General features: G+C 41.2%; 2 protein-coding genes across 2 annotated transcripts in view; one reads left to right on the plus strand and one right to left on the minus strand.

Annotated features, from left to right (window-relative positions):
- Positions 1–5,960, minus strand: part of LOC139475301 (gamma-aminobutyric acid type B receptor subunit 1-like) — a 30,573-nt gene extending 24,613 nt beyond the window's left edge. The window contains exons 1-2 of the mRNA XM_071258530.1: positions 5,748–5,960; positions 755–892 (exon numbers count right to left, since the gene is read on the minus strand). Coding sequence (XP_071114631.1) covers positions 755–892; positions 5,748–5,960 — 351 coding nt within the window. The remainder of the gene's footprint in view (positions 1–754; positions 893–5,747) is intronic.
- A 13,151-nt stretch (positions 5,961–19,111) lies between these two features.
- LOC139473676 (uncharacterized) lies at positions 19,112–21,198 on the plus strand. The gene is made up of 4 exons (XM_071256377.1): positions 19,112–19,212; positions 19,708–19,751; positions 20,154–20,213; positions 20,861–21,198. Exons 1-4 carry the CDS (start codon positions 19,112–19,114, stop codon positions 21,196–21,198), a joined length of 543 nt encoding a protein of 180 aa, XP_071112478.1.
- Positions 21,199–22,268: the final 1,070 nt, after the last annotated feature.

Consider the following 22,268-nt stretch of genomic DNA (forward strand, 5'->3'; position numbering starts at 1 on the left):
GATGCAGGTCTCAGACGTTTACCACTTTGGTGAAACCCACGAGCACGGGTATGGTGCTGACAAACCTAGAACATAATCGGGGCGAACCGGGATTCGAACCCACAATCATAGGTTTCTGGCGTGCGCAAGGGACGCAACTCTGCACAGCGAATCGCTGTGCCACCCATGGCCGCTATTCAGGAAGAGAAAGAGGGTGACTTGTTTTCACCTTTCAGCGCATTACCAGTCTCCGCCGGTAACCGGGGCATAGTGTGTTCTGTACCCTGTGCTTGTCATCAGAACCGACCAATGAGATCGGTTGGACCCAGTCTTGTATTGGCATTATACAACGACAATGTCGGTGGTTTTTCATTGTTTCGACCATTTGTTTGCCTCGATTTGATTGGGGGGCACGGGTGGCCCAGTCGTCTAAGGCGCCGCGATTCGCTATGCAGAGTTGCGTCCCTTGGGTACGCCAGAAACCTATGATTGTGGGTTCGAATCCCTGTTCGCCCCGATTATGTTTCTAGGTTTGTCAGAACCATGTCCGTGCTCGTGGGTTTCACCGAAGTGGTAAACGTCTGAGACCTGCATCACTTCGGGCTTTCCTCCAACATTAAGCTGACACGCCGTGATATAACTGGAATACTGTTAAAGCGGCGTTAAACTAAACTCACTCACTCACTCACTTGATTTGATTGTTTCCTGGTCGCCGTGGTAAAGCTGTAATATGGCCAACAGCGGCGTAAAGTAATATCCCCGCGCTCACTGTTACCTGGACGAGGTTCCACATGTGGGACGCCTGCGCAGTGGCTTCCGTCACAAAGGAGCAGCCTGGTCCGTAGATGATGACCTTCGTTGGGGGGTTGTAGAGGTTGCGGTACATGCTGTTGACGCCGATCCCTGTATTACACTGTTGAGGAATGCTTGTATGGTTAGGTTTGATTGATTGTTTGTTGTGTAACGCCGCACTCAGCAATATTCCAGCTATATGAAGGCGACCTGTACATTATCGAGTCTGGACCAGACAATCCAGTGTCTGACATACCGATTAAATGGTTAGGACATGGTTTACTGACAAGCATGTCTGACACACCGATTAAATGGTTAGGACATGGTTTACTGACAAGCATGTCTGACATACCGATTAAATGGTTAGGACATGGTTTACTGACAAGCATGCCTGACACACCGATTAAATGGTTAGGACATGGTTTACTGACAAGCATGTCTGACATACCGATTGAATGGTGAGGACATGGTATACCACGCAAGCATTTCTGACACACCGATGGAATGGTTGGGACATTTATCGGTGTATCAGTGATGCTTGTCTGGAATCAGTAATGCTTGCATTATTAAATTTGACATGGTGTACAAGTAATGCTTAGATTGTAACATTCGTCATCAGTTATCTGTGTATGGTTAAGCCCGTTATTGGTGTATCAGTAATGATTGGTTCAGCCACTCATTGTATGTCATACATTGCATTGTTACTTCGTCATCGTGTATCAGTAATGCTGATCTTGTTGAACCCTTCAAGTGCGTATTAGTGGGGAAATTGGGGTGAAGCGCTGAAAAACAATTCTTGTGTTACTTGATTTGTTCAACATTTTTACATAGTGCTTTAATGATAACATCTGTCCAGAAAAGTAGCGTGATACTATTCTACCGCTTATCAGAAAGTCCGGTACAAATGTAATGGACCCTTTAGGTAATCGTGGTATATCACTGATATCTATTCCATGTAAACTATAGTCTGATTCGGGGGACACCAGAAAAGGGCTCACACATTGTACCCATGTGGGAATCGAACCGGGGCCTTCGGCGTGACGAACCAACGCTTTAACCACCAGACTACCCTACTGTCGCGGAGCTTTGCTCCTACGAGGGGTGTTCATTAAAGATTTCCCCTGACCCACTACCGATGGACCTAGTGGAATGAAACTTTGCATAGGTATTAGTCTTTCTCCACATAGGAACCACCAAGAGTTACACACTTCTCCCATCGGTTTATGCAACTATGGAGACCTCGCTTGTAAAAGCCCCCATTTTGCGTCTCAAACCAGGACTTGACTTCAGAAATCAGTGTTTCATCATCTGTGAAACGTTTTCCCTTCAAAACTGACTTCATGGTTGGAAAGAGGTGGAAGTCAGATGGTGCAAGGTCAGGCGAGTAAGGAGGATGTGGAAGGATTTCATAGCCACAGTACCGCGCTTCTGTCTGGGCAACATGAGAGTTGTGTACTGGAGCATTGTCTTGCAGGAGACGGACCCTTGGTCAGCATGCCAAGCCTCTTAAGCTTGATAGCGTCCCTCAATTTCCGCAGCAGTGAAGCATAATAAGCTCCTGTAATTGTGGTACCCTTTGCCAAGAAATCCATCATCACTACTCCGTGCTGGTCCCAAAACACCGAGAGCATGACCTTGCCTGCAGAGGGTTGGACACGTGCCTTCTTTGAGGGTGGTGACTCCACATGCTTCCATTGCATCGACTGAACTTTAGTCTCAGGATCATAGTGTGTGAGTGAGTGAGTATGGTTTTACGCCGCTTTTAGCAATATTCCAGTAATATCACGGCGGGGGACACCAGAAATGGGCTTCACACATTGTACCCATGTCGGGAATCGAACCCGAGTCTTCGGCGTGATGAGCGAACGCTTTAACCACTAGGCTACCCGACCGCCCTCAGGATCATAGTGATGGACCCATGTTTCATCCTGTGTGATAAGTCTGTCAGAAAAGTTTGCCTGTTTTTTGGGGGCACATTTCCAAAAGATCCTTTGAGCAATTAACTCGTTCCTGCTTTTGGAAAGGTGTGAGCAACCTGGAAATCCATCGTGCAGACACCTTATGCATGTTCAAATTGTCATGGATGTTTTTTTCCACAAACCCTACACTAAACTTGATATCTTGTGCTAACTGGCGAACAGTTATACGTCGGTCTGCCAAAATGGCGGTCTCCACTTGATGGATAGTGTCCTCATCAATGGCTGAATTGGGGTGACCAGGAATGGCAGCTGTTTCCACAGATGTCCGACCACACTTGAACTGGCGATGCCAGTGTTTAACAACGTCATATGATGGGGCATCTTCCCCATAAGTTGCTTTCATTTCATCGAAAGTTTCTTTTGGTGTGCCACCTTTCAAATATAAAAACCTAATCACTGCTCGGTATTCTACTGTCTCCATTGTCACACCCTACTCGATCATAACACCTGTAAAAGTGGTAAGATTAATAGTTCGGTGCTGCAAATTCAGTCATAATTTTAACCCATAGATACATGTATGATTACACATGTGAAATTTCAACCAAATATGATAACCCTAAGTGGTTTAGGGGAAATTTTTAATGAACACCCCTCGTATGATCAGGGGTGTCATACAATGAGAATAAAGTGATAAAGAGTACATGGTTTTACAGGTTTATTAAATAACTACTTATTGTACTAATAGCTGACGATTAAAAATATATCCAATCTGCGCTCACACAGATCACAAATTAACTCGATAAGCGCTAATAAACAACCAAGATTTAGTTAAACAACTACATGTATATATTACAGCTATAAAAAAGGAGGTAGCTAAAAGAAAAATCTGACAAGATACGGACCTGTGCGTCGACTGCCAAATAAAAAAATAATAAATCATGTGTATTTGTCAATGGTCGTCTGACTGATACAGTCAAGTCTCGTTAATCCGACATTGTTGGTTGCATATGATTGTGTCGGATTAACGAGTATGTCGGATTAATGAGACTTGACTGTATGTTCCCAGTTTTTTGCGAAGTAAGACAGGGTTGTGTCTTGCCCCGTGCATTATTTTCTGTTTTCATCAATGATTTAGCACATTCAAGAAATATGCCATCTGCAGTGTGGCGTAGATATTGACGGTAACTAATGAGTTTATTGTTATACGCTGATGGTACTGCTCTCACAGCAGCGGATGAGCGCTCGCTCAGTTAATGTTGGCGGATTGGTGTCAACGTTGGAGATTGCAAATTAATGCGAAAAAAAAGACAACAAATTCATTACAGACCATTAAATATACCCAAACCAGATTTAGTTTCTCTTGTGGGGAGGATTCAGTTGATATTGCACCTTGATATAAATATCTAGGAATATGGAAAAAGGAACATCTTGATCTGAATTATACAGCCAAAGAAATTGCTAAATCTGCTGGAAGAGCTCTCGGTGCGATAATTAGTAAATTTAAGGCTATTGGCGGAATGCTGTTTGATGTTTTCAACACGATGTACAATAACCTGGTTCAAACTTTTTTGTTCTACGATTCTTCCATATGGGGGAATCGAGAATTTAGCTGTACTAACATGGTTCAAAATAGAGCTTGCCGTTTTTCTCTTGGTGTGGGCATGAAAACTCTCGCTATACGGGGCGAGATGGGGTGGACGTTATCGATCACAAAGCAGAGAATTGATATTTTTCGTTTCTGGATAAAGTTGAACAAGGCGTCTCCAGATCGATTAATCTGTGCCGTTAAATTATGGTCCATTAAATTTAGAAAGTCTTTGGACAATACTGTGTTGAAACTGTTTGATAGTTTGCAGTTAGCTGCTTCTAATGTTTATAATATGGCATCGAGAGACTTCCAGGGTAATAGTGAGTTAGTGAGTTGGGTTTAACGCCGCTTTTAACAGTATTCCAGTAATATCACGGCGTGTCAGCTTAATGTGGGAGGAAAGCCCGAAGTGATGCAGGTCTCAGACCTTTACCACTTCGGTGAAACACACGGGCACGGGTATGGTGCTGACAAACCTAGAAACATTATTGGGGCGAACCGGGATTCGAACCCACAATCATAGGTTCCTGACCTGCCCAAGGGACGCAACTCTGCACAGCGAATTCCGGCGCCTTAGACGACTGGGTATTAAGGAAAGGTTAATTGCTGTTGATACTGAATTGGAATTTGGTACAGCGCTCTGTGGGATGATTCTGGGAAATCTAATGGTAATACACTTTCGGGTTATTTAAAGATAGCCTCTGTTCTTCATACTATGTAAGTAATATTTCACGCAATTGGGATACGATGACAACCAAGTCAGTGGGCCTGACCACCCAATCCTCGCCTCTTACGACAAGCACAGTCGCATTTTACGGCATGGGTTGCTGAAGACCTAGTCTACTCCCAGTGGTGGAACGATAGTCAATACAGCATTGTATCACGATACGAAGCAATACATCGTTTTACAGCCCCTGTATCACGATACATACGATTCATTAGATTAAAAGATTTATCGGTGCAAAAACACATAAAAAATAACAGATTTAAAATGCTGAACTGTTCAACAACCTGTGATTCACGGAAAAGAAAGAATATAAACTTATTGAAATAAAACCGTATCAGGATATGAATCGTACCGCAAACATAGTATCAAGGTGCGTATAATATTGCGACCACAAAGTACCGTTACACCTCTCGTCAATATTGATCACATGACGAGTCAATATTCGAGGTCACGTAATTTGGGGGTCCACATTGAAATATATTCATGGCACTTTTTAATGGATAGCAACTTCTTTTATTCTTTATACGACGTTTTAGAGATAGTTCAGTAGTCCTGGAACATCGTTTGAAAGTCTCCCAAATTCTAAATGCCTCTCAAAGACTTCATTGAAATGCGTTGTTTCGTCACGTGGTACGGATAACCAATGGAATTGCAAGGTTCTGGATAGAGGTCCTCAGTCCACAATAATGACGTAGTTCTTCAAGTGTAAGAAAGTTGTTTATAAATTGATAGAATTACTTACCCTAGTGTTGTTCCAGATAAACGTGAGGTCGTAGCCCTCCAACATGTTATCCATTGCGTTCACATGTTCCAGCGCGATGTCTGCCGCTGCCTTGATAGCACGACCCCCTGGCCAGGAGGGTCCGTCCATGGGGAACAGTCCCAGGATGTAGAGGTCCTTTACCCCCGCCACAGATGACGTCGACAGCAGAACCAACAGGAAGACGTTGGCCATTGTGTCGGCTACAGACACACAGATGTAATAACGGTACCTATATCAAACACGTACATGTACACATGAGAATACGACGGATACAGGAAAAACGATTTCATTTTCCAATTACCGTTTTGTGTTATATTATCTGTAGTACTACGATTTTATTTGGAACGATATTTTGCAGAGAGATAAACATACTGTGTTTGCAACGTAGAGATAAACAATAGTAAGTATACACAAATGGTGGCTAAAAATGAAACGAGCAAGAAATGCGAATATGCTTGTTACAGGTATCATAGTTCGGTATTGTACCTCAAGTCTGCAGTGTTTCGACCGACACCGTGATCTAGTGGTAGAGCGTCCGCCCTGAGAGCGGAAGGTCCGGGGTTCGATCCCCGGCCGCGTCATACCGAAAAAAGACGTTATGACATGGTACTTCTTGTTACCCTGTCTGGTGCTCGGCATTAAGGGGCTAAAACAAGGACTGGTCGGCTCGGAGTCAGTATACTGTGTCTGAGTGGGGTATTCATGTTAAACTGCGGCATGGTATCTCAGTGAGCTAGCATTATAAATCGGCGTAAGTCCGGACTAGTACAAGTAGCCACACACACACACGTACATGCACGTCGCTATATAAGTGCAATAATCTTGGACGAGAAGTTAAACCCCACCTCACCTCATATGCGTAATGTAAAACAAAAACGCCAGAGAATAGTCAGTCTCCGAAACAGATTCCAATGAGCGTAAAAGGCAAAGAGAGGTGACAATTATCGCTGAAAACCAGTGATGCCACTACGTGTTCGCGAAACAGAAAAGCATGCCCTGCCTCATCGGAAGCACCCGCAACCACTAATTTTTTTAAAAGGCTGACGGCGGACACTGTAATGATAAAATGACGATATTGACAGTCTTCTACCTACTTTAATACACATTATGTCAAGAGATATGTAACTATACAGAGGCCACGGGTGGCCCAGTCGTCTAAGTCGCCGCGATTCGCTGTGCAGAGTTGCGTCCCTTGAGCACGCCAGAAACCTATTATTGTGGGTTCGAATCCAGGTTCGCCCCGATTATGTTTCTAGGTTTTTCAGCACCATACCCGTGCCCGTGGGTTTCACCGAAGTGGTAAACGTCAGAGACCTGCATCACTTCGGGCTTTCCTCCCACATTAAGCTGACACGCCGCGATGTAACTAGAATATTTTTAAAAGCGGTGTTAAGCCCCAACTCACTCACACTGACTGTAACTATCCAATCAGAACGCGTTCATAACTTAATATAAAAAACAACGACAAAACCTTTCCATAAGCTAAAGTCAGTGAGTGAGTATGGTTTTACGCTGCTTTTAGCAATATTCCAGCAATATCACGGCAGGAGACACCAGAAATGGGCTTCACACATTGTACCCATGTCGGGAATAGAACCCGGGTCTTCGGCGTGACGAGCGAACACTTTAACCACTAGGCCACCCTACCGCCCCCATAAGCTAAAGAAATACCTTGCCCATTGTACGATTCCAAGTATATAAAAAAATATGTACAGTAACAGAAACACAGGTTCATTAACACAGAATCGCAATCTTCTTACCTGATGATACCTATTACATTCACAATCTGTTACATATTACAATTACAACCTGTTACATGTCACAATCTGTTATTACTGCATAACATGCAATAATATGCTGAAGTGTGAATCATTAATAACTAACCATTCAAAGAACTAAAAAAATGACTCCTCATACAATTACTGCCAGATACAGCAGAAGAACACCCGACTCACCTGTGGCTCTAAGTCCAGATGCGAGTCTTTCATTACTCACGGGAAGTCATCCTGGGCAGGTTATTAATCATCCTACCCTTCATCTGAAGTCTTAATTTGAGATCAATAATCTTTTATCCTCCAAAACCAGGTGCTTTTAGATACACGCGAGGACTTCTCATTAGGGGGGTTTAGCGAGACTGATTCTAAATAATGGTTGTGATTAAATGGAATACTGGTTATAAAATACAATTCTCAGTTGTTGTTTCTGGGTTCGGAAACCCCATTTAGCTCGCCATGTATGTCGGATCCGTGAGCCGAGTACTTTAAAAAACGCATAATACAGGTTACTGTTTGGGAACTCTGATTGATTACTGAATGATTCGGCAAAAAATAAAGCAACTGTCTTTGATTTCTATAACACGAAATGCATGGGTTTAGTGTTTATAACTCCACACAGTGATGATTGCAGAATGCAGGCAACCAAAACATCGGTCAGCTGATGGATGTAAGTGTAAGCTTTACTGAAAAACAATTTTGATGAATTGTGTCGGTAATCATGAACTTTCATGAACTCTCATGAACTCTGAACATTGAGGCCATACCGGTCGAACTTCTTACTCAATTTTCTAGCAGAGGTGAGGTGAGGTGAGGTGAGGTGAGGTGAGGTGAGGTGAGGTGAGGTGAGATGAAATTGGGTTTAACGTCGCGTCCAAGATTATTGCACTTATATAGCGACGTGCATGCACGTGTGTGTGTGTGTGTGTGTGGCTGCTTGTACTAGTCCCAACTCATGCCGATTTATAGTGCTAGCTCACTGAGATACCATGCCGCAGTTTAACATGAATACCCCACTCAGACACAGTATACTGACTCCGAGCCGACCAGTCCTTGTTTTAGCCCCTTAATGCCGAGCGCCAGACAGGGTAACAACAAGTACCATCTTTTAACGTCTTTTGGTATGACGCGGTCTGGGATCGAACCCCGCACCTTCCGCTCTCCGTCTATCAGACATACACTTTTATAATTATAGTTGTAACTCCTCACTGAGAATTGCAGCGCCCCAGACGTTTCAGGGCCGAATGTCGTTAAGTGTTTAAGACGTTGCCTTCTGCCTCAGCAATTTCGACTCACTCGTGCGTGTGAGTAGGGTACACATACATTGCGAGTTTTGGTATTCCACCAAAAGCGATACTCATTCTCTAATGAAAGGAAAGTTGAAATAGCCATCTCATGCCTCAGACTCGGTCACAAAAAGCACAAAGACAAGGTATGTCCATCTTGCAATCAACCTGAATCCATTGCTCACGTGTTACTGGAATGTCAAGACCACGCCCTAGCCCCGTCTCGGTTACAACAAGACTTGCAGTTAGATCCGCTATTTGTCATAGATCTCCTTAAGCCAAGAGATGCAATAGCGAAGGCCAATCTAACTCTATTTCTGAGAGATGGTCAGTTTCTCCGACGTACATAAACAGAACGGGCAAAGAATTTGAAAGATTTCTATAAAATTCTAAAAATCAAAAATGAAATGATATCATCAATACGAAAATATAAATCTTATCAATAGAAAAGCAGATTTTTTTTTTTATCAATACTGAACTTACGATTTATATGTGTACCCTACTCACACTCAAAGAGGGGCGGTCGGGTAGCCTAGTGGTTAAAGCGTTCGCTCGTCACGCCGAAGACCCGGGTTCGATTCCCGACATGGGTACAATGTGTGAAGCCCATTTCTGGTGTCCACAGCCGTGATATTGCTGGAATATTGCTTAAAGCGGCGTAAAACCATACTCACTCACTCACACTCAAAGAGTGACAGGTCTGCACTAATTGCTGAAGGCGACCTCTTAAACACTTAAGGCAACAACAACAACAACAACAACAACAACAACAAAGAAATGAATCAGCACGGTTAAGAACATGGCTGAACACTCAAGCGAAGGGCCTGGCTTTACCGGTAGGGTAACTTGATCAGATGTTTCTCCACCTAACGAAACATAAATTAATTGAGACTGACCATATCGATTGAGACGACGTTTGAAGCAATCCGATCGGCCAATTGGTAAATGTATGCCAAGTTCGTTTTTCGGTTGTGTCGAACTTCGTATAACTCGAAGTATTTACATAGGTCCCTGCACACAACGGCATCTGACTGTACTCAGAGTCGCACAATAGCCTCTTCTTTCAGTGGAGAGTTCGTATGATTATTGAAATGTTTTTGGCGATTTATTTACACACAAGGCTGTCAACCATCGATGGAAGATGACATGATCTTATGCCACTTTATAGCTAAAATGGATAGAATTATCATAAAAACGCCCGCATGTTATCAGAAATGAGCGGGCCACTGTAAGTTGATAATGCCCTCATATTACTTGACGACGGGGCATTATCACGCCCGTTGTTAGGTGACGTCATAGGATAGGGATAGGTGACGTAACGTTCAATAGTGACGTCATCTGGTTTGTTCTATGACGTTTCCATATTCGTGTTGATTGCAGTAAATGTTTCAAAATCGATATTGTTGTTTCTTTTTATTTGATAACAAATTCCATCCATTTTAGCTATAATAACGATAACGCTATTTTTCAGGGCATTATCATTTGCAGAAGCCCTCGCTCTTTTCAACTGCCCTCCTTCGTCGGGCAGTTAATGGAAGACCTCGGGCTTCTGTAAATGATAATGCCCTGAAAAATAGCGTTACCCTTATATTAGCAGTACAGCAGTTGCCTTCTTGGCAGTGACGACCTTTGTAGTGAACATTATAACACTTACCATTATCGGAGGTAACACCATCACAGTGAACACCATGACATATACCACGACCACTGTCGTTACGCGATGACTTCCAAATTGAACCAATAAATTAACCCAGAAACCTATACTTAAAGGAATTCTGTGTTAAACCAACAAAGAAATGGTTACAATTAACAAATGTATTGTAAAATGAACTAGGTTTACAAATCAATACAAATTATTGCAAAGAAATTACAATGACAGTACACAGTAGAATTGCAGAACAAATTCAATGTAGGTAGTGCAACGGCAGTATATAATGAAATAGCATTGTTATAGCAATAAAAGCAAGGATAATAATATTGACCTACCGGCAACAGTGGTCAAGCTTAGAAAATAGGCCTAGGCTGGACCTCCAGGTCAAAATAATGATCTTCACACAACCGCCGGTCTTGATGTAATGTAAGATGTAGTGAGATCTTAGAAGGTTCAATACAGTGCTGGACTAGTCTAACTGTTTCAGAAGATTTTAGATTAAATTTGACTCTAAAAAGCATCTAAAATAGTACCTTAGACACCACGGTTACATTAGATAGTACATTTGTACTACATTCTTGACAACTAATTATTGTCAAAACATAATGCTATGAACTTCCAGTGAATCTCATCAGAAACAATGCAATAATTTGCAACACCGTTTAACAATAAATGAATCTGCCATATAACACAGGTGACACCAAACCGGTGAGCATCAGTTGCTACCACGGTAATGAATATTTATGTGGCATTTAAAACACTGAGAGAACAAAGTCTAGTGAATTCGACCAACTTAATTAGAAACAGCGATCAGAAGGTGAGAAAACAGTGAATTTACTACCCTGACTGGTAGATTGCAGAGGTGGAGAGAAGATGTATCCTACTTCAGGATCGGCGTCAAGACCTCACATTCCTCAAAGTCAGTGTCAGCAATATTCCAGCAAGATGACGTGAATAATCCAGTCTGGACCAGACAATCCAGTGATCGACATAATGCGCATCGATCCGCACAATTGGGATACGATGACATGCATCAACCAAGTCAGCGAGCCTGACCACCAAATCCCGTTAGTCGCCTCTTACAATAAGCATAGTTGCCTTTTACGGCAAGCATGGGTTGCTGAAGACCTGTTCTACCACGGAATCTTCACGGGTCCATTTAGAGAGTCCCGGTACAGCAATATCCCGTGTTTACTGTAGCGTGACCAGTCTTACCGTAGCTTCACGAAAGCGAAGAGATTTTAGAGTTCAATATGGCTAGGTTTCGCTCTCCCGGCCCAGAACCTACTGAAGAACTATTCTACCCCGGCTCTTCACGGGTCATTGAATATAGAAGTTGAAGCCATATGTTAACCCCGTCTACATAACAATATTATTATTTCAGACAACACCAGTTCAGTGAACGCCAAAATAATCATTATAATTAGGAGATAAACATGCTGTGTTTTCTATGTAGAGCTAGGTTACCTGTAGATTTAACCCCACTAAATTGAATTTGGAACTGAATGCGCAGCGTGAGGTTTCAAATGTTAAATTTAGCGCGGTTAAATCTACAGGTAACCTAGCTCTACATTGAAAACCCAGTATGTTTATCTCCATTCTACCATGACTAAATCAAACGCGAACTCTTTGGTGTTAGCAAATATTCTGAGTGAAGCGGCATGGATTGAGTCCAGTGTTTTGAGTGAGTTATCGATCTGAATTACGGAATCACCGAACAAAAGATGGCGCTGTATATACTTAAGCAGTTTGTTTACACCGTAATATTTCACTCGAACATATGACAGACATTGAAAGCATATAAGCACGGCAACTTGGTAAGCTAACATGAGGTAGGCATCCGTAAAGAAAACAAAGCAAGCTTTGCAAGGCTTTCGCTCTAGATCGCGCGTCACCATTATGACGTCATATCGCTCATTGTGACGCAAAAGATATGACGTCACAGTCGTATATAGAAAAGCTCCAAAATTCCAAGCTCTCTGTTGTCTCCAAAATGTAAATACATTCCCTTTGTTGATTTCTGTCGTGTTTTTCTGCACGAAATGTATTGCCACACATCCTTTGAATATTGTAGTAACCGCATCTGTGCATTTTGTAACCTGTAATTGTAGATATAATTATTTAAATATGCCTACCGACAATGACTGAAAATAGTACTATTCTATGAATATTAGCTTCCGCGGTGATGCGGCCGTCAAACCAGCTGTTTCAATCAGAGAGGGTTTATTGTGATTTAATAGCCTCTGATTGACCAATCAGAATCGAGTAAATTCCACATTCATGGTAGAATGCCAGTCAATCACAGATAAAATTAATAGAATCGGGCAGTTTGTCTGGCAGTTAATCGAAGACCTCGGGCTTCTGCAAATGATAATGCCCTGAAAAATAGCGTTACCCTTATATTATATACTTCAGTGTGAAAGACTGGGTTTTCTGAAGTTGAGAAAAGTGATATTTTCATTGCAGTGAACATAACACTTGATATTTCACTGCAGTGAACATAACACGTCGACAGAACTATGTTGGCCTACACGAGACAGCTCGTACACAAACTGTTGATTTACGTCAGTTTAACGTTGACAAGTCATATAATGACAGATGGTCATTTATGTAGTTAATACCGATTCTTACCGTTTGTTATTTTGTTGAAAATGATTTGTATTAAACTGTGAATTTCTCTTCTGATTTGTCAGTCGATACTTTACGTTTCGCAAAGCGCCATTTTGTTACTTGAATTGCGTGTATTCTTTCGCTTCGAACAACCGTCTCATTGATTTGAAATTTTGTTTTGGATGAAGTTGATTTTGTATATATTCATATCCAAATGTATACTAAAGAATTTTAGTGACATCAAATATTTTTGGTTACTTTTGTTTATATTTGTTAAGATTTAGCAAAGACGGAATTTTTAGTCGTACTTACAGGGGGTGGAAAACCGTTCATGTGTGTTATGTAGGGAGAATTTACGCTTGAAGGTTTTACATTTGTAATGAAATAATTTAATCTTCCTGCAGACAACTACACCAAAAGTATATAATACATAGGATATTTCATGTGTCGAGTGAAATTCTGTGTTTCTCTCTCCGAGTGACGGGGGAAAGGAGATATTTTCACGAGTGGCTATATATTATGATCCAAAACTGGCTCCCACCGGAGATATCGCTTGGGTGAGATCAAGCGACATCTACAGACCATTGTGACGTCATTGGTTATCATAACGCCACAATCAAATGACATCACCAATGGCTCTGCTACTGAATCTGTTAGCAGTAATTTTTCACACTTAAGACACTACTTATTACAAACTGAAAAAGTTGGAAGAATAATATTGGATGATAATCAAAATCTCACCCGAGTGTCTTTTGATATCAAATGTATCAACAATTGTTGATAAAAGTGGGAAAACTCCTCGGCATGCCTCGGGTTTTTTCATTTATCAATCAACGACATTCGGGTGAGATTCGCTATTTCATTAAGGCCATGGCACAATCACAGTAAACACAAATGAACACCATGGCAACGAACGCCATGAAAAGGAACATAGCAATGCGCACCATGGAAATAAATATTATTGTTGTGCACATTTGCCGCGGGCTCAGGGGCGGTGTGAAAACTTGGTGGTGAAGCGTTCACCCGTCACTCAGAAATCCCAGGTTCAATTCCCAAAATGTGTTTATTTAATATGTGAAGCCAATTTCTGGGGCGTAATACCCCCCGCCGTGATATTTCTTGAATATTGCTAAAAGTGACGTAAAACCATACTCGCTCAGTTACAACGGGTCCGATACGGTGTATGTTGTTCAGAATTATACGAGAAAATATTTTTGATTAAAAAAGTGCCCTAGCCATAAACACAACATATCAATACTTAAAGCATGTTTACATTATTCCTAATGGATTGTTAATTATAATGTTCACAGTAGGGAGCATTCGCATTCAAATGCTATCATGTGATTGTGGCAGTCTAACTCAACTGGGTTTGTTTGGTTGCCATGGTTACAGCTATCATAAATCAATTGACCTAATTACTAACACAGCGTGTATGGTTTCAAATCTAAAAGACGTTGTTTGTACTGAATTAATTAGAATGCGATAATTACTTGACCTTAAAGTGAGTGAGTGAGTGAGTGAGTGAGTTGGGTTTAACGCCGCTTTTAACATTATTCCAGTTATATCGCGGCGTGTCAGCTTAATGTGGGAGGAAAGCCCGAAGTGATGCAGGTCTCAGACGTTTACCACTTCGGTGAAACCCACGAGCACGGGTATGGTGCTGACAAACCTAGAAACATAATCGGGGTGAACCTGGATTCGAACCCACAATCATAGGTTTCTGGCGTGCCCAAGGGACGCAACTCTGCACAGCGAATCGCGGCGCCTTAGACGACTGGGCCACCCGTGCCCCCTGACCTTAAAGACTTGAGATAGATATTTCCCTATGTTAAAGTTAGTAAAATGTACGTTGAGTCAAACATGTATTCTACCATGAATTTGGAAATTACCGGATTCTGATTGGTCAATCAGAGGTTGTCAAATCACAATAATAAACCCTCTGAAGTGGGAGGTAATATTTATGCAAAAGTCCTTTTTAGTAATTATCGTTAGACATATTTAAATAATTATAACTACAACTTTCGGTTACAAAGTTACGGTTACACACGTGTCAATATTCAAAGGATGTTTGCATGGTATCTCAGTGTGCTAGCACTATAAATCGGCATCAGTCCGGACTAAAGTACTCACGGAAATGAAAAATAACTGTTTTACTCGAATTAAAAATCGACACAAAGTGTTACGTAGCTGTAAATACGAAATAACAAAACAACTCGAAAAGTACTAGTCTGGATTTGCTAGTTTGATCTCAGTGAACAATACAAAATGTACTTTACAGGAGGTAATTTGTCGTCACTTTCAACATTCAAAAATAAAACTAAGTCCAAATTGACATAGCAGAAACAGACTATAGGCATTATGCACCTGTTCTCACCTGTCGTCAAGGTGTCATAGGTCACAATAGTCTGTTTCACAATAGTCTGTTTTATTCACATTTTTACACACTTTTACGTGTAAAAAGGCATAAAAACATTTGATACGCTGTATTTGTGCCACGGCCCAATTAGTACTAATTTAGTTGTTTGAATATTTACATATTTTGTATATTAACTGCATTTATTTAAGATCTGAGGTCGAAAAAACAGTTTTTTTTCATTTCCGTGAGTACTTTAGTACAAGTCAGCCACACACACGTGGATGCACGTCGCTACATATCAAATGGAGTTATATGCGTATGTATAACGACATACATTCAATGCCAAAAATAGCAGGCGGTAAATGATGAAAACTGATTTTTCTCTGCGACTTCAAACGGCGACAGAGAGGTTACACGCGTACAAAGAAAAGGGGGCATAACTCCGCTATGCTTAGCACAAGTTTATTGTAACTCAGGTCACTTGGTGAGAATTGGCTGTGGGTAAGGACAATATATTTTCGTGGTGTTTTGTTCACGAGGAACCAAACTATTCCAACACAAATATCGATATTGAAACTGGTACTTCATAAAAAAAAAGGTAATGGAGAAATGGATGGCCAATATCACCATTCTTTTTGACGTCATGGCTGGTTTTATGTCTTTGATAACGTCGGAGAAAGACGACACTGGTATTTTGATAAATATATATCTCCCCTAATTTTCGTTCATGGTATGGAAAATCTGAAAGTATAAAACGGCATTTGACGCTTTTTTCGACACAACATAAAATGACTGCTTTCACCAAGTATTGAATATGTAAACAATTAGATAGTTTATGGTGTATCTTAATTGGACAAGACACGCACTTGTTTGGCATCAATTTACGTAATAAAATACCCAAAAGAATATTTCAAAACAGCCAAAATTATATTCAATATTGGACATATATTTGTTCATTATTATGTGATTATTTCTCTTCATATCGTCTCAGAATTACACAATAAATGGTGTGAAGAAAGCTCTTTTGTTATAGAATTATCAGGATAATGGTATAAGGTTGAACCAACGGGGTACCTGGCATGGGTTATATTTTTTAATACTTTTTACAATTCCTGGAGAAATAAAGGAAACAGTTTAATATCCTGTGATCACAATATTGAAAAAAGAAAGAACCCATTGATTATATAATGCAAAACGAGAGGAATAATTCGTAAATGGTGTGTGACTGACGCGCACCTGGCGAATCCGTATTCACCTCACCTACGATTCTGGTCACCATAGAACATTTCCTAACAGTTTCATAAACATTTCATCTGTATGCAAAAGATATGCCTTCGTTAAATTTTTTAATGTCATCATCGAAGCAGTCAGGGTTGCGGCCTAGCTAACGCCCAAAACATCCGATATCAAACGACCGTATTTCCACTATCTGACGCTATGCGGTCTATTAATTTCGGGAGAGTCTTTGACTTGGCGTGTATTAGAAACCTGGCTGGTATTACAGACCCAGCGTGCATTAGAGGAAATATAGATACGTTTTACAGTTCATATGGGGGTGATCGATCGGCAGCCAATTTCAAGAATCGATATGTAGGCTATCTATGTATTCATACGCACGTTTTATGTGAAAAGGCTTAATATATCTGAAAGGAGTTTCCGTAGCAAAAAGGAAACCTCTTTTTAACCAATCAGAATCAAGCATTCACCAACGTCATGGTAGAATTGGCAATAAACAAACACAATTAGTGCAAATTGTGTGAGTGGCGGGTGAATAGGCAGGACATGCTTACCCTTTTATCTAACCCCCGGGGGCCGTTGTACCAGGCGATCTTAGCGCTAAGGTGATCGTTACTCCCATACCTCAACACAGACTTACGACAGTCGTAGCTCTAAGGTTGTTTTGTACAACGATACCCAGGTGTCATTTCTGATTTTCAGTGATCCATTCATATCATTCTCGCCGCTCTTATGCCTTTTTCAGTGGATATTGGGATTAGTTATTCTCTGGCGTCAGCGTTTTATATTTACCTGTAGGTCTGTCGGCGCTGAAAGTAATTTGGAACCCAAGGCGCTGGGACGTTTCAAATTTCAATACGTATATCTCCCAATTAATTCACTTATCTTCCTGCCTATATCTAGAAGGAGATGTCTGGTTGTCGGTGGATCCATGTACAGAATCAACAAGAGAAAGGCAGACTGGACGAAGGATTGTGTGGCATCAGCATCAACATTGAATGATATCTTGACATCTGTCAAGGACACTCACAGTCATCATCCAGTGGGCGTGGTTGAGCACATGTCACCATCCAGACTGCGTGGACCGATGCTTAATGTGTCAATCACTGGATTGCCTGGTCCATTATGTTCGATTATGTATTGGCCACGGTCACATATCTGGAACATTTCTGAGTGCGGCGTTTAACGACAAACAAACAAACAAACAAGGTTGTAAACTTTTTTAGGACAGCGAATGAGTGAATGAGTGAACTGGTTTTCAGCCTTTGTTAGTAAAGGTGGGATGAACTACTGCACAGTTTGGAGCCGAAAACCAATGGACGATATTGTGAGCATGGGTAGATTGTGCTACGGTTAAATGGCATTGGCAAGCTGAGATTGAGTGTCATTTTATGAACGCATTATTATCACAATGTGAAACCAGTTATGAAAGCGGTCATGAAACAATAATTCATTTCGACCAGTATCAAATACATGTAACAAGCTTTGGACATTCATAAGAAATCTCTTCTACAAGCCGAGTCCGTTTTACGATTATATCATAAGCGTGTGTTTATTAATCACTGTCAAATATATTATAGTGATGACCAGCGCCATAGTGGAGAATGTTAAAGGGAGACTCTGACATAAGCTCCACGGCATGGAAGCCAAACCCAGTCAAGGTCTTGAGTGTAACTTGGTGAGGTGAAATGTGGTTTAGGGTCGAGTACAAGATTATTGCACTGATATACGTGTGTGTGTGTGTGTCTGTGTGTGTGTGTGTGTGTGTGTGTGTGTGTGTGTGTGTGTGTGTGTGTGTGTGTGTGTGTGTGTGTGACTGATTGTACTACCGTAAACTACGTTTATAACGAACACGCTTAAAGCGAACAAACGGATATGACGAATTTATTTTTTGGTCCCGGCCATTTGTTGTTTAGGTTCTGTATATATGCTAATAACGAAACAAAAACACTCATTTCAGGTCGTTATAACCGTAGTTTACTGAAGTACGGACTGATGCCGATTTATAGATATTATGTCATAGTTTAACATGAATACCCCACTCAGACATACAGTATACTGACTCCGAGCCGACCAGTCCTTGTTTTAGCCCCTTAATGGCAAGCGCCAGACAGGGTAACAACAAGTACCATCTTTTAACATCTTTTGGTATGACGCGGTCGGGGATCGAACCCAGGACCTTCCGCTCTCCGTCTATCAGACATACACTTTTATAATTATAGTTGTAACTCCTCACTGAGAATTGCAGCTCCCCAGACGTTTCAGGGCCGAATGTCGTTTAAGTTTTTAAGACGTTGCCTTCTGACTCAGCATCGTAGTATTGCTGGAATATTGCGTAAAAACAACTTAATTCTGAGCTCGTCACAAAACACGGTAAACTTAGAGTTACCCGCCCTTGGTCGAGAGTATCTAAGGCCATGACGTCACAGACAATGACGCGCTGCGCTCCATTCATGATGCCGTCTTTGCGATTAGTTCCCGATCTGTCGTCACATATTCCCGAAATGCGGTCAATAACAACGCCTTCAACTAGGTAAGACATTTATGATGTTATCATTGAAACAATTTATGATGTTATTATTGAAACAATAGGAACGGGAGGGCTCATTTAAACTATTAATCTCTGTTACATGATATATTTAATGAGTATCAAGAATCTGTATTGTACGCATGGTTTGTTTTGTTTTTATTAAATTAATATTGACTTTATATGGAGATAAACTCCGAAGCCCGATTTTATACTGATATCTGGTCTCCAAAAGACTACGATTTATATCCAATTCAGTTATACAGTTGTTTATTTGCATTTAAAAAAAATTCTGCGAAGTTAAGAAATCGTTGTCGTCTTAAGAAATCGTTGATTTCATTCAGTGGAGGATAAATGTTACATAGACTATACCCTTAATGTTAATACAATAATATTTAATTCTGACGTATACGTATTTGATTCGATTGTAGTGTTAGACTATGTCCAGTCCAATCGAGAAAAAATATACATGCGTGAAAGTTTGTGGAAATATCGTTTCAGGTTAACGAGCAACTTTAACGGAATTCATTATCGAGAAAACTATGGTAAATATCACCCATGTTTAGTACATGTAATACACGAGAAATTAAATGTGGTTTCATGTCTATTATCATTAAGTAAAAAAATAAAAAGGGTAATTCATTGATATAGTTTGTATTACTTCTTAGCACCAGTGAAAACTAACGACATTAATTTATGTATCTTATCTAATCAATACAGTAATTCAGAGGTGATCATTAATCGGCAAGATTTAAAAATATCATAACTGAACAGGTGATTTATGTTTTGACTTCTGTTGACTATTTGCTTGTTCATAAATGTTCTATATTTCTCAAGCTCTTAATTTTGATCCATGTATTCTTTTTTGTCGTCCGGGTACGGCATTTAGATATATTTCCTGTGTTGCGTCAAATGAATTTTGTCTGATGTGTATTTCTTGATTTCAGAATTCGAAATTGGTCCTCGAGATATGGCTCTTTATCTATGTGCATACCTTGTTGGTGTCAGTAAGTACGTTTACATCTACATCTACATCTACATCAACTACATAACTAGTGAGTGAGTGAGTTCGGTTTAACGCCGCTTTTAACAGTATTCCAGTTATATCACAACGTGTCAGCTTAATGTGGGAGGAAAGACCAAAGTGATGCAGGTCTTAGACGTTAACCACTTCGGTGAAACCCACGAGCACGGGTATGGTGTTGACAAACCTACAAACATAATCTTGGCGAACCGGGATTCGAACCAACAATCACAGGTTTCTGGCGTGCCCAAGGGACGCAACTCAACGCAACGGGACCACCCGTGCCCCCCTAACTACATAACTAGAATGTCATTTTCTCCGCACCCAGACCCAGTTTCATAACTTTCTGCATGCATACATTTACAACGATTAAACAACTGGAACTCGGGAATTGTAGTCGTGTGTATGTAAAATGTAAATCAGCTATTGGCCTTATACAAAGTTCTGCGAACGCTCAGTATAGTTATATCCACGTATATGTTTGATATAATGTCATGAGTTTAACTCATGTGACTAACTGGCCACTAGAAATAGTCAGGATTTAATGGAAGATGATATTTCATCAGCACGTGCTTGATCTGTTCAATACGATGTATAATTCAGTTAATTTCTTGTTTTCATTAAATCCAGTGGTCATCGTGGGATTGTTGTGGTCTCTGAGGACGTGTGTCCGGAGACTCCGATGTCGCCACTGTGTTCGAGGATCTCTTGATGCCGCCGAGCGAGGTGAAGCAGACGACACTTGCTCCCTAGCTCCAGACGAAGACTTCACCCTGGCTCCCAACACCGCGTGGTGGGAGGTCGTGGTCAGGAAAGAGGCTGAAGATCCCACGTTTGGACAGGATTTGGTGATAGCACCAGAGTACTGGGTGGATGACGAGGTTCTCAGATACGACCCTGACTACTGTCTGAAGTCGGGCGCCCTCTGGTGGGAGGTTGTGGAGGCTCAAGAGAAGGCAGGACGCTGAATAGAAACTTCAAGGGCTGATGTGACTTCTATTTTGAAGTATAATTGTATATATTTATATGGTTTTGATGAAGTAGCTTTAATATACTGTAAAAAAATGTGCATAGTAAACAAATTAATAAACAAGATATTGTTTAAAAACACGATTGTTTTTTTATTGCGTATGTAGATAGTTGTTGCTTGCGCAATAAATATATTCCGGCTATTATAGACCCAGACAAACCAGTGATTGAGCAACGATCGATGCTGTCGGAGTACGATGACATACGGTCAAACAAGTCACCGAGATCAAACTGACCATGTTATCGACTCGCACGTCAAACACAGGCTGTTGGGGACCTTTTCTCACCGGAAATCCCCACGCCAAAACAAGAAGGGAAACAGTTGATCCATATATCTGCATGAGTGAGACAGGCTTAACGCCGCTGTAGTTTTGTTGCGGCATACCAGCTTTATGGGGGGTGCAGGTCTTTGACTTCGACTTTGATCAGACCCACGAAAATACAAAGATCAGGGTGAATTCTGGATTCGAACCAACTCTGAAAAGTTAATTGCTGCGCCTTGGACTTCTGGGCCACCCGTGACATCGGTCTGTGGATGAATGAGTTTGGGCCTGGCAAGCGCCTAAGCCAGTGACTGAAAGCGCGAGCAACAATTCATGTTAGCGGGATACGATAGGGGATGAAGGCAAACAATAAAGTCATAGAGCCTGACCACCACGGTGTTAGTCGGCTCTCACGACAAACAGGAGATATTTGGATTTCCGATATAAGCGCTGGGTGTCTAATAAGCGCCGACCTCCGTATTTACAGAGTTAATACCGTCCTTGACATGTTTGTCAATTTTTGTAGTTCGTTGTTTAACAATCAACACAAAGTGTTTTTGTTGCAATGTATGTCACTATTTTTACGTTCACGCTCTTGAAGGGGGAACGGGCGGCCCAATCGTCCAAGGCGCCGCGATATGCTGTGCAGAGTTGCGTCCCTTGGGCACGCCACAAACCTATGGTTGTGGGTTCGAATCCCGGTTCGCCCCGATTATGTTTCTAGGTTTGCCAGCACCATACCCGTG

Source organism: Haliotis cracherodii, unplaced genomic scaffold (genome assembly GCF_022045235.1).
Source record: "Haliotis cracherodii isolate W230 unplaced genomic scaffold, xgHalCrac1.p SCAF_3, whole genome shotgun sequence".
Classification (NCBI taxonomy): domain Eukaryota; kingdom Metazoa; phylum Mollusca; class Gastropoda; order Lepetellida; family Haliotidae; genus Haliotis; species Haliotis cracherodii.